The 17,166-nt window shown below is 39.7% G+C and overlaps 1 protein-coding gene across 4 annotated transcripts in view; it reads left to right on the forward strand.

Moving 5' to 3' along the window:
* Positions 1 to 13,068, forward strand: part of LAMP3 (lysosomal associated membrane protein 3) — a 34,466-nt gene extending 21,398 nt beyond the window's left edge. For 2 of the 4 annotated variants that reach the window (XM_082840156.1, XM_082840158.1), the window contains 2 exons: positions 328 to 498; positions 11,353 to 13,068. In XM_082840156.1, the coding sequence (XP_082696282.1) occupies positions 328 to 498; positions 11,353 to 11,486 (305 nt within the window). In that variant the 3' untranslated portion in view covers positions 11,487 to 13,068. Of the gene's footprint in view, positions 1 to 327; positions 499 to 2,883; positions 4,397 to 11,352 lie in introns of those variants that run through there. The other 2 variants (XM_082840155.1, XM_082840157.1) reach the window with 1 other exon arrangement.
* The last annotated feature ends 4,098 nt before the right edge of the window (positions 13,069 to 17,166 follow it).

Raw genomic sequence — 17,166 nt, forward strand, 5'->3', positions numbered from 1 at the left:
TTGTGCGCAAGCACTGACAATAGCCCCCATTGACTCTGCCCCCAGTGACTTAAAATAACTGAATAAAAGATTCCGAAGAGTTTTTATTTCAATGTTATCTTATTCTAATTTATGTGAGATTGTCCCCATATATGGTGAACAGAGCATCAGGAAAAAGTCCCCAGACAGCACCAGGGTGATGTTTCATGAGGCGAAGGTGTCAGAACTGTGGAGAACCACATCTAAGGAAGGCCATTTAACTGCACATGGGCCATCCAGCAACAGCTGGGGCTCAATGGATACTTGCCAGGGTTCTTACATGTCGGTATTTCACCTTTGTGTTTTCAGAGAAAGTTTACCAAGGAATGAAAAGTGCAATGGTGATGTTTGAGACTGTGGCGGGGCATTCCTTCAAGTGTGTGAGCGAACAGAGCATCCCGCTCTCCACCCACCTTCAGCTGAAAACAATGAATATCCAACTTCAAGCCTTTGATTTTGAAGGCAACCACTTTGGAAATGGTAAGTTAAGGGATCATCATGTCACAAACCTAAACTTCTGAGACCCAGGAGTAGTTTCAAGTTGTTTTTTGGTTGAAGCTTTCAAAGGGACAAGAATCACATGAACTTCCTAGAAGAGTATGATTCCGCTAAGCTCTCAGGGTCAAGTTTCTCCGGCCAACCCTCCCTCCCACCGTTGTATGAGTCAATACCAGCCTCAAAATCAGACACTTAAACCCACTCATGTCCACTGCCCTCCCTCAGCAGAATACATTCTTCTTGTCTGGCCAAGATACACATTCTGACTCATTTAAACACACACACACACAGTCAATCAATCAAAGAGTGAGAAAACGCCATCAGTAACCTCCCCTGGACAAGCTGTTGAATACTGGTAAACCCAGGTGTCTTTGGAGAACACCTTAAAATCCTGAGTATTAGTGATATGTCTAAAATTCAAGATTTCAGAATAGATTCTTTCCCACTTATGGAGGGAAAAGAGAAAGTTGTGATCATTCTAGACAGAAATACACTCTGTTGAATCCCCTCTTCTCAAATCCAAGCTGTTCTACCCAACTAGTGCTTCCTCATAATTAGTCTTAGTTTCCATGCAACTTCTACTTTGGGTTTTTACCACCACAGAGGGAAGCAGGTTCTAACAAGAAGGCCAGGGGCAGCCCAGGGTGACTTTCCAAAAAAGCCCTTTTCTCCCCACCAGGAAAACAGTATTACAAGGGTTTCTACATTAGGGCAAGAATTGAACTTCAGTTTCTAAAACATCTCTCTCATAATAAGTCAATGACCTTATGAGTACTTCTCAGCCATCAAAAATAGATTTAGCTAGAGGTGTAGCTGTAAGTTAACTTTCTATAACATGAGTCTGATTTCTACTTGAATTCCACTGTAAAGCTGAAAATGTGTCTGGCAGAAAACTTCTGATATACCTGGTGGAAAGCATTCAGCAAAGGCAGTATTAAGTGTCACTAGCCTTGGATCTCCTGATATCTGTAGGTTTGGTCTGAGTCCTACAATCTCTATCTTAATTTTGGACCTTTACCAGAGTCCTAAGATTAAATATTAAAATTTGCTAGTAGGTATTTCCCCCACTCTGTCATCTTGTCTCAAAATATCCAATTTGGGAAACTCTTTTAAAAATTTATTATGAAGGCTTGAAAAACCTCTGTATTTAATCATGTGGTCTTAAAAATAAGGCACACACTTTCTCTTCCTCCCCCTCAGAACCTGTGTATAGAAGGAAGTAAGCAGGTCTGGGAAACCTCTCGGTGACAGAGATGAGAAATAAAAACCTTTTAGCAGCACACCTGGCCGCTATTAAGCAGTGCTCACGAGGAGATGTAGAAAGCTATCTTTTCATTTTTTCCTCTCTCTCCTTCACCCTCTCATATACATAGTCATAAAACCCTATCAATTCTACCTCCAAAGTATTTCTCTTGTTCATTCCACTGTCCCCGCTTCAGCTCAGCTCCTTATTCCCAGTCTTTGCACCTCAAATTTCACTAAAGGTGCTCAGATGTGAAGTTGTATGTCATCCTGTAAATAATGTTTTCTACCAGAGAGTAAGAGAAGAGAGAAAAAGGAGCAAGTTGAAAAATAGAAGTTACCATACAATATGGCATTATAAAAGGCATAAGTACAAAAGGCCGTGGGAGCACAGAGGAAGGCATGAGGAGCACAGCGTTGCAGGAAGTGGGTCAGAGAAGTCCTGACAGTTGGGTGACCCTTCAACAGGGGCTCGGAGAACTGGAGAGGAATCCAGCAAGTGTAACGCTCGGCCTTGTCAAACAGAACGGTCATCCCAAACAGTAGGCCCCTGACCCCCTTTCTAAACCCCTTCTCTCTAAAATCTCGGAGCCTGCAAAAGCTCTCTCCAGTACCAGGAGCCCAGGGTGTCCAGCAGTCCCTTCAAGAAGCACAGAGTTTAAATAGAAAACTTGGGCCAGGTGATATGGTCCAGGTCTGTGTTTCCAACCTTGGGAAACCAGGCTCCCGTGCTTACCCTGGCTTGAGAGTCAAGACACAATTCTGATCCTGACCCTCTGGACCTAACCAGTGTTCCTCAAAGTTGGATCTGCCTCCCAGCCGTATCACAGTCACCTGGGTCCCACCTCCGACCCGCTGAATCAAAACTGCTTGGGTGCGGGGCCCGGGGATCTGCAGTTAAGACACCCCTTAAGTGATCACAGGCACTACAAATTTCAGTCCACTGCAGTGACCCCTTCCCTTCTCATCTTCACCTGTCCATATGTCTGAGGCAGCAGGGACAGGTCCCGCAGATCCATCTCTCTCTCAGTTTCCTTCTCTGTGAAGCTGAGGCGGGCAGGGGCAGTATCACTTCCCAGCATTGTGGCCAGCCTGTAACACCTGTTACTCTGACTTCAATTACAGCGGACGAATGCTTCAGTGACAGAAACAGGAGAGAAATCCCTGTGGCCATGGGCCTGAGTATCGCAGGATTGCTTGGCGTTTTGCTAACAGCATGCCTGGTGACCAGAAAGAGGCCCAGGAGAGGATATGAACGCATGTAAAACCCCACCTTCCTCAAAGTGCGCAAGGTTAAGGCCTTGGGAATGCTGGCTGTATATTTAGCCTGAAGCGAAGGGATCAACTTTTCTAGTTGCCAACCCCACCCTCCAAATCCGATTAGGAAATTAGCATTCTACCAAAGGCCATCAGGCTAGCTACAAGACAGCTCCCACCCCACTTCTTCCTGGGTCATATGGGCTTGAGTTCCACCATCCACACATGATAATACAGGCCTGGCTGTGAGAATTAGGGACAAGAGGCAGGGATGTGAGCAGGGTCCTGTGAGAAGGAAACAGCAAACACCCAGAGGGAAGATTGTGTGAAAGACATTTTCAAACTGCATTGATTTTTCGTATACATTTTCAAGAGTCTCAATATCTAGTTTTTTAAAAAAACTTCTTTACTTTTAAAATCCTATCCATTTTAAAATAAATTCTAAAGTGATTTTAAACTCCTGGATTTTGCCCAACTCCTGATTTACTTAAATGATAGTCTTGATAGACTATCTTTTTTTCTTTTTAGGTTGACTGAAGGTCTTTTTATTTTTTTTAATAAATTTATTTATTTTATTTTTGGCTGCATTGGGTCTGTTGCTGCATGTGGGCTTTCTCTAGTGGCGACGAGCAGGGGCTACTCTTCCTTGCAGTGCACAGGCTTCTCATTGCGGTGGCTTCTCTTGTTGTGGAGCACGGGCTCTAGGTGTGCGGGCTCAGTAGTTGTGGGATGCGGACTCTAGAGCGCAGGCTCAGTAGTTGTGGCTGGCGGGTTGTAGACTGCAGACTCAGTAGTTGTGGCACACAGGCCCAGCTGTTCCGCAGCATGTGGGATCTTCCCGGACCAGGGCTCAACCCCTCATCCCCTGCAATGGCAGGGGGGCTCTCAACCACTGCGCCACCAGGGAAGCCCTGGAGGTCTTTTTAGACTATCGTTTTTAAAAGGACGTATTCTACACTGTTATAATGTATTATTAGTAAAAAAAAAAAAAAAAAAAAACAACTAGAAAACTTCCCAACATTCCATTTTTTAATGTAAAGGATATACAAAAGATCTTAGCAAACAAAAGAGGCTTCATACTAGTTCTCCAGTCCTTCACCTTAATTTGTTGTCTGCCTTCTTAATACCTTTTTTCTGCTCTGTCTCTATTTTTCTTTGATTTTAGTATATCCTTGTAGATTTGTTAACTTGGGCCGTCGTGGGGGGCGGAGGTAGGCAAAGCATCTAAACAGTCATAAATGGCAAAGAGAAGAGGTAAATCTACCCAGATTATTATCCACTTTCCTTTTTTAGCAAACATTTACCAAAAACAAAACAAAAAACAAAAAAAACCATAAACCAGAAAATTCCTGATTGGGAGTGATTGGTGTCTGGAGGAAAAGTTCTATTAAAATATGGCTTAGAATGTTATTCATGGTTTTCTACTACGTTGACTGTTTAAATAGCAGAACTGGGGTTGGTCTTTCAGAGAAAGGGGAGAGTAATGGACCTCTGGATGTTTTTAACTGTTTTTACTAACAGAAACTGTTCTTGTGTTTCTGTATTTTCCAGAGGTGTTATTCATTATTTTTAAGAGGAAGTTTATGAAAGTTGGCAACCACTCTATAACCACTGCTTATCTAGGACGTGTACTGCTTTCCTTTGAGGTATTTTAGCTCTCTCCACTTTCTCAGAAGTGAGGGGGTGGGGAGAGCACACAGCAGCTTCAAGAGAGCTTCAAGAGCCCTTGAAGATGGCAGGCGGGTGAGGACGTTCCTGTTCCTCCTTACACCAGGAGGTGTTGATGCAAATCTGGGATATGAGGACCCAGTGTTCCCAAAAGTGACTCGGGTTGAGCAGCAAGGGCGTGGCCTTGGAGAGATGCCATCTGTCTTCACCTCCTTCCTCCAGTGGGTGTCAGCCGGTACCCACACTAGACTCCCATTTCCAGTTCAACCTCAAGTGTGCTTGTTAGGTTCTATACCACAGAGCACGGGTTGTTTATTCACCGTGCCACTAACCACCCTGTAGAATGACTAAAGAGAGGTCCTAGTAGAGAAATTTCTCCCACAGCAGAGGTAAACGAAGTCGAATTAAAATCAAGAAGAGAGGGATAAGGCAGTTCGCTTGAGTTTAATTTTCCTTTCTGCCATCTTCAATGAGTTCTTTGGAGTGACGGCTGCTGCTTAGACTCCTGTGATCTACCCCTCCCCACACAAACCAGTTATCTTTAAAATTGCTTTGAATTAACATTCTAGTAGCCGAAAAGAACACAGGTTTCCTTGGAATGATTAGTAAATAAATGCCTGGATGCATTATTGCCTTACAGTTCTGCCCACTGTTGCAGTGATGTCCCAGGAGGGTCCTAGAGGGGAAAGTGCTGGGATTGGGACTGTGGTAGACTGGGCATCTGGAAGTGGCCTCCTCCGTGTCCTAGGGTTCCCTCCCCCGCCCCCCACCAGCCCCGTGCCGTGCTGCCTCCAAGTCGTCTCTTAGGGCTGCAAGGCTTACTGCAGAGCACTGCTTGTCCCTGTCTGAGGTAGGGGCAGGAGGCTGCTGTGTAGGACTCCGGGAAGCCTCACAAGGGGCCTCTGATCCTCTCTGGCGGCACTGGCCCCTGACCTTTGGCTCTCCTGCTGCTTGCCCTTCCAGCTGGTTTCAACTCGGTTTCTCCCTTCTGCTGACGGTTGAACGCCTGAATTTACCCCTCTCTCTGCAACCTACCTAGAGACAGTAGAAACCTTCACTAATGCCCACGTGGAGATAACCTATCCATTGTTCATTTTGGGGTACAGTTGACCCTTGAATGATGCTGGGGGTCAGGGCACCCACCCTCCCACGTTTGAAAATCTGTGTGTATAACAGAGTTGGCCCTCCGTTTAGGTGGTTCCCTCTGTACCTGCGTTCCTCAGACACCTGCGGATAAAATAGTACTGTAGTATTTAATGTTGAAAAATATCTGCCTATAAATAGACCCGTGCAGTTCAAACTGGTGTCCTTCAAGGGTCAACTGTACTTCCTTCTCAAGAATATTGTTTTACAAACTGAAAGCACACAGAGGACACAGTTTGGTATCCTTGTTCCATAAGCATTTCTCCATGCTGCTAGAGGTACAAAGTGTCATTACTATGGCTGCTATCCTGAATATGCTATCAACATTACACAATAATTTACTTAACTATTCTGTTATTATTGGGAATTTTTATTGTTTCTAGGTTCTCACAACGATAACATGAATAAAGAATTACGTATGAATTACATACAAAACAGACATTGATTAACGAATTTGTATCGATGTGTGCCCGAATTTTGGGTTTGCTTCATAAACTGTTTAAAATGTTATAATTTATACTTCACTACTAATTCTTAATTTTTAAGAAACAAATGGGAACAAAAACACATAGGTTGTGAAAAAAATTTTTAAGCACTACAGAAATATATGAAATGAAAAATTGGAGTTAAAATAGTGACTAGAGGGGCTTCCCTGGTGGCGCAGTGGTGGAGAGTCCGCCTGCCGATGCAGGGGACGTGGGTTCGTGCCCCGGTCCGGGAAGATCCCACATGCCGCGGAGCGGCTGGGCCTGTGAGCCATGGCCACTGAGCCTGCGCATCCGGAGCCTGTGCTCCGCAATGGGAGAGGCCACAACAGTGAGAGGCCCGCGTACTGCAAAAAATAAAAAATAAAAAAATTAATAATAATGACTAGAATTTTCCTCACAGAATTTTTCTCCCTCATTGTCTAATAGATTGAGGGGAGAAACATTTTTTTTTAAATCACCAGTAGCAGTCAAAAAGACATAACCTCATGCAATAAACATTTTAAACTGATGAACAACAAAGAGACAAGACTGAGAGGAAGAGTGGAGAGGCGCAGCTGAGTGGGCTCCTAACCCTCCCCAGTACACCTACCCCAAGGAGCCATACTGTGAAAAAAAAAACATTCTGTGAATGCTGACTACTCTTCCTAAAACTGGAGAGAAAAAGAGCAGCCACTTGGGACTTCCCTGGCGGTCCATGATTAAAACTCTACGCTCCCAATGCAGGGGGCCCAGGTTCGAATCCTGGTTGGGGAACTAGGATCCCGCATTTCTTCAAGCTAGGTAGGAGTAGTGAAAATGGCTACTGCGGAGACAAGGCAGAATAAACACAGACTGCTGGAAATGAACTGGGGAGCCAGCCCCAGACCAGAGGACACCCCAGTCTGTAGCTAGTTCCCAAGGTATAGAAAAGAAAATAGAATCCAATTAGTTAGCTCAAGAGGAAACGAGCAAGGTGAAAACAAACTACAAGACTCCAGTGCAAAATTACTACAGGAAAAAATAATATAAGATTAAACTAAATTATAGATTCAGAGTTTTCATTTTGCAAGATGAAAAAGGTTCTGGAGATGGATAGTGGTGATGGTTGCACAAAAATGTGAATGTACCTAATGTCACTGAAGTGTATGCTTTAAAACAATTAAAATGGTAAATTTTATGTTGTGTATATTTTACCACAATTTTTAAAAATTAAAGGAGGGAGGGTTAGAAAGGAATATAGTTGACAAAATACAAAGAAAACCTAACTCAAGGAACAGAGAGAAATACCTGTCAATTGTTTTTTGACAATTAATAAGAACGTGAATTCCATATAACCAGAGCTCATAGAAGAGAAGTTATAATGAAAGAGTGAGGTAAATAGGACATTTCACTCCTAAGAAAACAAATTGAGCATCAAAGCAACACACTTCCATAATAAATGGAAATAGTGAAAGGCAGAACAGATAGAGCTGAAAACTGAATTATCTTCATAGAGAAAAAGACTGAGTTAACCAGTTAATAAAAATTAAGATTATAATATTATAGGTAAGCTGCTAGGTATGAAAGCTATTCAGATCATCTAAAATAAGGATAACTGGTGCCTCTGAAGTACAGAGTTAAAAAATAAAAAGAAGATATATTTGATGATTTAAGAGGTTTTCCTTAAAATAAATAATTGAAGTTGCAGATTGAAAGTGCACTGTGTATCTATCCCAGGGTGGAAGGGAAAAAAAAACCTGACACAGAAAGCTTAACATTAAGATATATCCAAAGTAAGCCAAAGGTAAAGAATTCTTTAGACATACAAACTCCCCCTTCCCCTAAAAAAAGCAAATCACCTATAAAGGGGGAAGGTTAAAATTGGCCTCAGATTTCTTTACAATAACATTTAAAGCCAGAAAACAATAGACCAATGTCTACAAAATCCTAAGGGAAAGTGTGGCCCCAAAATATAATCTGAGTAAAAAGGTAATAGACCGATATCCTCAAACATGAAATAATTCAAGGGATACAGCACAAATGAGCTCTTCTTAAAGATACAGCTTGACAATGAAATTTGATCAGAGAGAAGCCACATTACAAGCAAGGATATCAGCAAACATCTTTCAGGAATAGAGAAAGCTCAGTTTTGTTTTGTTTTTTAAGGCATTTTATCTATTTGAAGAGTAAACTATAAAAAGCATTAAACAATCATGGATCTGAGATTTTATCATTCCTTCTCATATATAAAACGATATATGTGCATGCTTATTCATCACAGATTTGTAATATCAAAAGATTAAAAACAAACCAAGGGTCCATCAATCTGGGACAGATACATTCCACAACAGAATACTATACAGTTATAAGAAAAGAATGAGAACATACATGTTTGTGTATGTATAAGGAAAGTTATCCAAAATATATTGTTAAAAAACGTGTAATGCATAATAGTGAAGAAAATGGGAAATAAAGTATATTTTCACTTTTGCTTATATATGAAACATTGGAAATATATAAGAAATTAAGTAGTTGTCTAATATTGGCAGGGGGAACTAAGAAGATGGCACAAGGGTAGAAATGAAACTTCTCAATGTATGGCATTTTATATTATTTTGACTTTAAATAGTGAATGTGTTCTAAATTTGAAACGAATTTTTAGAAATTATAGGAATTACAATTATCAAATAGAATTGAAATATTGTAAACCTGAACAATGTTTCTAAAAATATGTATAGCTGTTCAGAATTTGAGTTGGGAAGACCAGAAATAGAAGGGAATCTGTTAGTGTTAATCTTTCAAAACAGAATCAATAGATAATGTCTAACTGGAAACAGAGTTTCGAAAACACGTCTCTAATTTATTTTATAACCTCTTAATGCATTTCATAATCATTTATTTATTTTCTACTTGTGTATTTTTGTGTCTTCTTTGAACCTTAAAGAGATCTTTTATGCAACAATATTTCCCACGGCAAAGACATGTTTATTTGAAGTGCAGTAATTCTTCTAGTTTTGTTTTAGTTTTTTTCTTCTGTGAAATTCAAGTAACATTAAAATGAACAATTTTGGTTAAAATAGCATTTGTATGATTCCATTTTGATAAAACCACTTCTATTTATTTTTCTACCCATCTATTCTTACAGTTGTAAAGAAAGACGCCTGAAATAATGTTTGTCCATGTTTTACCAATGATAATTTCTGGGTAGGTGGTTTTCAGGAGATTTATAATGAGCATATATCATTTTTAAAAATACAATGATTTTTCTTTAAGCATACACATGAGCACACACACACTCATGCACACATATATGTACAGAGGAAACAAATGCCTCAAAGATTTATGGTGATTAATTCAAGTGGAAGAAACATGGTGATTGGATAACTATTTTCTTTGTTTACTTTTCTGCATTTTGAAGATGTTTAAACAATGTAATATTAAATAGTATATAACTATATAGAAAGTAAAAGTTGCCTCTATTCCCATCCCAATCTTCCCCCAGCTTCTTGTGTATTTTTTTGCTCTAGGCACCCATGCAGTGCTTCACAGATCTTAGGTAACTTCCCTGTCAGCACGTGGAAATCTACCACATTCCTTTTGATGGCTACATCATAGTCTACTGTATGAATATACAACTGTAAATTTTTGATGGATATTTAGATTGTCAATTTTCCTCTCATAAAAGGAGATTATTATTACATATTTTTGTGTACTTTATGAATATATCTTCAGTATAAATTCCTAGTGGTGGAATTGCTGGATTGATAGGTATGTGCTTTACATTTTGATTTGACAATTCTGTATTTTTTTCCAAATTATTTTAACTTCTTAGATTATGTTCTTTCCTATCTAAGAAATATATATAAATATTTACATGTAATATTTAATATAACAAAATTATATGTAATTTTAACAAATATGTAAATAACAAAATTATCATATACTCTAAAAGGATTCATGAAAAGCAACATTTCCCTGTCCCTCCTCTAAGAGACAAAGCACTTTAACTAGTTTTAACAATTTCTTATGGTAACTATCTCCATAATTCTCTAAAAAATAATAAAAAGCTTATCCTACTGTTTCTTAATTTATCAGCTTTAAACCTCTTGCTATGGAAGATAAGGATTTAATACTTCTTACACCATCCTTTTTATGGTTATATCACTGTCTTTTTTGTTAAATCAATAAGGTATGCATCATTATAATGTAAATATTGTCCACTGCCAAATCAAATAGTGTACCACAAGCACAGTTCCTGTCTTGTATGGATTTAGTTTTTTTCCCAGGAGTCTCTAATTACCATTCCCTCTTCCCTGGCCCCTCCTGATTCTTTTTACTTGGACCTCAGGTGAGAATTGGATTAATGGTGATTCTTGGTTCAGGACATAATTTCAATATTGGTTCATGGAAGACCTCAAGGGCATATCCTCTCATCTGTTCTTGAATAAGATATAGATATAGTTCTCCATTTATTTGTATTCAATTAAGGTCCCTTTTATTCCCAGGGCCTTGCATCTTTCTCCAGTCAAGACTGATTACATTTTAAATGAACTGAATAAATAATCTCTAACAGAATAAAGAAAAAAGAATTTTGACAAATTTGCAAACTTTCACTTTTAAGTTCTCATAAATAATTAGGTCTATTTTCTAATATTTTTGGCTAACTAAAAGCAATAAAACAGAACTGTAAGTGTGACAAAAATGAATGTTTTAAAAAGTGGAGAAACATCACATGTTTTCAAGAGATAAGGTTTACAGTGACACAGTCTGTTTTACGTAAGCACATCCCACTTTACAGAGAGCAACACCTGGAAGAAAACAGGACTAACAATTATTAAATATTAATTTCTGAGAAGAGAAAGTTATTTTATTTCATCCTCCAACAATTTTATATATTATTTGCTTCCTTTATAAATGAGTAAATTGCAGGGTTAAATAACCCTCCCAGGTTCACACAGTTAGTGGTGGAAGCAAAAGTCAAGCACAGGTCTGACTCCAAAGCTCATATTCTCCCCACTCTAGCCTGCTTTCTGGTCTGTCCTCACTAAACCTTAGTGGCTGTATTTGTTTTTTCTCTTAGTGGACGAATGTTCATCTGACTACACAATTGTGCTTCCCGTGATTGGGGCCATCGTGCTTGGTCTCTTCGCAGTGGGTTTGATTGTCTATGCAATCCGCTTAAGGCGTGAATCTTCTGGATACCAGAGAATCTAACTGGTGCCCCGAGGGAAAAGAAAAAGGTGGAGTTTAGAGAATTCTTTCATTGTTTCCAGGATGTTGAAGACTTCCCTTGGAGTGTGGGTCCTTCCAACCGTGTAAACCACTATCTTTCACAAAAACCAAATTTCTGACGTAAGTTCAAGCAGTACATCAATTTCAAAATATTTTTTGTTCATTTTATGAAAGATCTAGTGAGCTGTTTAAGAATATTTTCTAGCTTCCTTGAAAATATTTTAACCAAAGTCAACATTTGAGATACATTAAATTAACATAATGTATGTAAAGTGGTATATGCTCCACATTATAAACCGAAGCATCAATAGTAATTAACGTTACCTGTGTTCACGTTGGGGCTTTTATTTTATCCTTGATCTTTTCCACTTTTAAAAATGCTTCTGCTTTGCCTGTAAAATGTATTTTCAGTGCTTTTACTATCCATGTTTTGTAAGATGTATGTCAATTGACCTACCTCCTTTTCCACTTTAAATGTTTTCTAAAAATCGTCAAAAAGAGCAACATATCATAGATTGTCTAGATATTTGATGTGACACCAAGAGGAATAGATCAGCTTATATTTTTATCTTGATGACTCCTCCAGAATCACTAAAACTAAGAATTAGGTGGCTACAGACAACAGAATTAAATAATAAGCAAGAAACGATAATAATGGCCTTTCACTATTGAACAGGTATGTGTCAGACACTAGGCTAAGCAGTTTATATACATCTCATTTAATTTGCACAACTTACATGTGAGCAAACTCAGACTTAAAGAAATTAATCACTTAAATGTCACCCAGCTAGCAAGTGGCAGAGCCTGAATTTGACTTCCTGTTGGTCTGGTACCAAGGTCTCTGGTCTTTTCACTACATCAAATTGCCTACAAGAACAATGACAGTAAGTGCTGCCTGAAGCCTCATACTGGCATATGCTCCCTTTTACAGAGGAAATTATTTTGTCCAGAATCACGAGAGATTATGGTACATGAAAGGAGGGCTTCATGGGAAATAAAATAGCCTATCTTTAATGAAGTTCTCTCCTCCCTCGAAGAAAACTGAGAGGCTCTGTAAAACATTTGTTTCTCATTTTCAAGGGATTGTTAAGCTGTGAGTCTAAGGAAAAAGGAATGGAGTAAATTTCTCAAGGCATTTTTTATTTCTTTGAAAGAGAAATTTAACCGCTAACCAACTTTTCTTTCTCGAATGTAGATCCCCCTCTTGTGGTAACTTGCTTCTTCTGCAGTTTTATGGCCACGTTTTCACTCTAGTTCACGTTTTTCTATAGAGCAGCCAAGAATTTTATTCCTCCTTGTTTTCACTACCAAAGAAATGTTAACAGAAAAGACCACACACCCCTAGCGTTCGTTAGTAAAGGAATGATTCGAGTCACCCTGGAGAACATATTCACTTTCCTGACTTGTTCTCTTATGGCTCAGTAGGGTTGGCAAGGACCTGCCTTAAGTCTTAATAGAATATTGAATTGTATTAAAAGTTTTTGTAATAAAAACTTACCTTGGAGATTTATGTCATTCGTTCCTTATAATTCGGTTTTTGTGCTATTAAAAGTTTTGTTTTACAACCTTAGTAGAGGTTGTTGCTTGAATCAGTAAGTTAAATCGTCTTCCTAGAAATAATTTATTTTGTTCTATTCTCCACTACCACATTATTACTAGGTAGGAAGACCTATTTGAGAGAAACTGAATTTTTGAGAAGATAAACCATATTAAAGTTATAAATTAAATTTCTCAACTCTCAGTCCAGACTACTTGATTGGATCACTGGTTTATTTAGGTGCTGCCACAATTACCCATTCATTCATTCATCCAACCAACATCGATTAAGGACTTCCTAAATGCCAGACAGTCTGGTAGGGGCTGAGATAAATCAGAAGAGGTCCTGTGTTAGTTATCTATAGCCGTGTAACAAATTGCCCTGAAACCTAGCAGCTTAAAACAACATTTGTTATCTCACACAGTCTCTGAGGGTCAGAAATCTGGGAGCAGCTTAGCTGGGTGGCTCTGGCTCAGGGTCTCTCACCAGGTGGCAGTTCGGCTGTTAGCCAGAGCTGCAGTCATCTGAAGGTTCAAATGGGGCTGAAGGATCTACTTCCAAGTTCACACCATGTGGCATATCGAAAGGGATGCTCACAACATGGCAACTGGCTTTCCCCAGAGCAAGTGATCCGAGAGAGAGACGACCACCTAATCACAGAAGTGACATGACATCACTTCTGCTGTATCCTGTTGATCACATTGACCATCCCTGGTACAATGTAGGAGTGAAGACCAGGAGAGGTAGAAATCAAGGGGGGGCTGTCTTGGATGCTGTCTACCCCACGTCCACTGTCAAGGTAGAATTACTGGTTTACTTCTGTGGGGAAACTCGCGTATAGAAATTCCAATGCAGGGCTTCCCTGGTGGCGCAGTGGTTGAGAGTCCGCCTGCTGATGCAGAGGACACGGGTTTGTGCCCCGGTCCGGGAAGATCCCACATGCCGCGGAGCGGCTGGGCCCGTGAGCCATGGCCGCTGAGCCTGCGCGTCCGGAGCCTGTGCTCCGCAATGGGAGAGGCCACAGCAGTGAGAGGCCCGCGTACCGCAAAAAAAAAAAAAAAAGAAAAAAGAAATTCCAGTGCATACACAAAGAAAAGTGGTTTAATAGGAACCTATACAAAAGGTAATAGGAGCAGGGCTGATTCCAGCCTGCTTCCAACTCTGCCCCAGATGTAGCACGCCCCCAGGAGAACAGCCTCTCAAGCCCTGGCACTGACAGTCTATGGACCAGCCACTGCTCGGGCTGACTTGCCTTTCTACGAAGGCTAGTTGTTGGCCCATGCTCTGTAATATTCATTTATAGCTTTGCCCTAGGAATTTGTCAACTCTCCTGTCCTCTGTCATAATGTAATCCAAAGCGATCTGGACTGCACAGACGTCCCATGGAATATCATTGAACCACTACATTGATGACATGCTAATTATACAGGACAAGCATGGAGCAATTATTATGCTGGACGCCTTGGTTAAACATATGTGTTCCAGGAGGTATGAAGATTCAGGGACTGACTACTTCATTGAAGTATTTAAGGATACAGATGATCAAGGACCTGCCAGAATGTCCCCTCCAAAATAAAATACAGATGTTTTTCATCTTGCATCCTTTCCACAAAGAAGGAAACACAGAGCCAGTTAGGCCTCTTTGGGTTCTGGTGACAACATTCTACAGCTAGGAAAATTCCTCTGGTCCATTTACCAGGTGACATAGAAAGCAATCAGTTTTGAGTGGGGCCAGATCAGGAAAGGGCAGTACAGCAACTCCAGGCCACGATGCAATCAGCCCTGCTGCTTGAGCCAGACACTCAGACAGACCTTACAGTGTTGGAGGTTTCAGCAGTGGGTAAATGTACAGCACGAAATTTTTGGCAAACTCTAGTGGGAGAATCATAACAGGCCCTGGGCATTCTGGAGCAAGGCCATGGCCATGCCATTTGCAACAGAGAAATATATACCCTTTGAGAAACAGCTCTTGGCATGTTACTGGCTCCTGGAACACTTGACCTTGGGACACTAAGTGACCATATATCCAGAATTGACCATTTTTGAGCTGTATTCTGTCAAATCCACTAAGTAAGGAAGCTGGATGGGTCTAACAGTAATCAGTTGCAAGATGGAAATGGTACATCCAGGATCAAGCCCAAGCAGGTTCAGAGAGCATGTATAGGTAAGAGAATCTGTTTGTTTTAGGAAATACACATTAAAGTAGTTAGGAGTAAAAAAGGGCATCATGTCTGCAACTTACTTGCAAATGGTTCAGAAAAAAAAGTATGAGTATATGAGTGTGTGTGTGTGTGTGTGTGTGTGTGTGTGTGTGTGTGTGTAGGTACATGGAAAGCAAAAGCTAAAGCAAATGTGGTAAAATATAAACACTTGGGATTTATAGGTGAAGGGTACTATTCTTGTAGCTTTTCTGTAAGTCTGAAGTTATGTCAAAACAAATCCAAAGTATGTAAAAGGGTGTATAATAAAAAGCTGTCACCATCCTGCTATCCTGTCCCTGTCTTGGAGCCAACAACTTTTCTTTCCCAGAGGCTATTGCTACATACATAAGCATGTATGTTTTGTCTTTCTCCTATTTTTACACAAATGATAAAATAATAACCACAGTTCTGCACATTGCTTTTTTCACTCATCAATGAATCTTAATATATGAGTACATATAGTGCTGTCTCATTCTTTTTTTAGTGGCTGCACAGTAATCCATTAAATGTGTAAATATCCATTAAATCCAAATAAATGTACATTTATTTAACCAGTCTCTTTTAATTAGTTTGTTATTTCCAACAATGAAACAATAAGTTTCCTTAATCAGGCATCATTTCAAATATCTGTGAGTATATCTTGGGTGATTTCTAAGAAATAGCTTCGCTAGTTTCAAAACTTTGTGAATTTGCAATTTTGATAACTATTACCAAAGTACTCTGCATAATGGTTGTACCAATTTTCACTCAATAATGATAACACTCTCATGCCCCTAACTAATTACAGTGTTATTAAATGTTTGATATATGCTAATGTGACAGGTGAAACATGGTATATCATTTTAGTTTTATTTTTTAATCAATTTATTTATTTATTTATTTATTTTTGGCTGCATTGGGTCTTCATTGCTGCGCGTGGGCTTTCTCTGTTTGCGGCGAGCAGGGGCTACTCTTCATTGCAGTGCGCGGGCTTCTCATTGCAATGGCTTCTCTTGTTGCGGAGCACGGGCTCTAGGTGCATGGGCTTCAGTATTTGTGGCGTGAGGGCTCAGTAGTTGTGACTCATGGGCTCTAGAGCACAGGCTCAGTAGTTGTGGCTCACGGGCTTAGTTGCTCCGCAGCATGTGGGATCTTCCCGGACCAGGGCTCGAACCCGTGTCCCCTGCATTGGCAGGCGGATTCTTAACCACTGTGCCACCAGGGAAGCCCTATAGTTTTAATTTGTATTTCTTTGATTTGTAATAAGGTCAAGTGCCTTTTACATTTATTTACATTTCCTCTTCTGTGAACTCCTCATATTCTTTTTTTTTCTTTATACTTGTTAGTTTCCCCCTTAACTTTATTGAGGTATAACTGACAAGCAAAATTGTAAATATTTAACATGTACAATGTGATGAGTTGGTATATGTATACATTGTGAAATTATTACCACAGTCAGGTGATGAGAATACTTAAGATCTACTCTCTTAACAAATGTCAAATATACAATACAGTATCATAATTAGAGTCACCATGCTATACATTAGATCCCCAGAACTTATTCATCTTATAAATGAAAGTTTGTTCCCTTTGACCAGCATTTCCCCTTTTTCCCCCACCCATCAGCTCCTGGTAACCACCATTTTACTCTCTGTTTCTATATGTTTGACTTTTTTTTTTAAATTCCAAATATAAGTGAGATCATACAGTATTTATCTTTATCTGGCTCATTTCACTTAGCATAATGTCCTCCAGGTTCATCCACGTTGTTGCAAATGGCAGGATTTCTTTCTCATGGTTGAATTATATTCCACTGTGGTGTGTTTGTGTGTGTATAATCTTCATTCATTCATTCAGTCAACAGATACTTATGTTGTTTCTATATCTTGGCTCCTGTGAATAATGCAGCAATAAAGGTGGTAATGCATATTATCTCTTCAAGATA

Source organism: Leucopleurus acutus, assembly GCF_964270905.1.
Source record: "Leucopleurus acutus genome assembly, chromosome: 5".
In the NCBI taxonomy this organism is placed as follows: domain Eukaryota; kingdom Metazoa; phylum Chordata; class Mammalia; order Artiodactyla; family Delphinidae; genus Leucopleurus; species Leucopleurus acutus.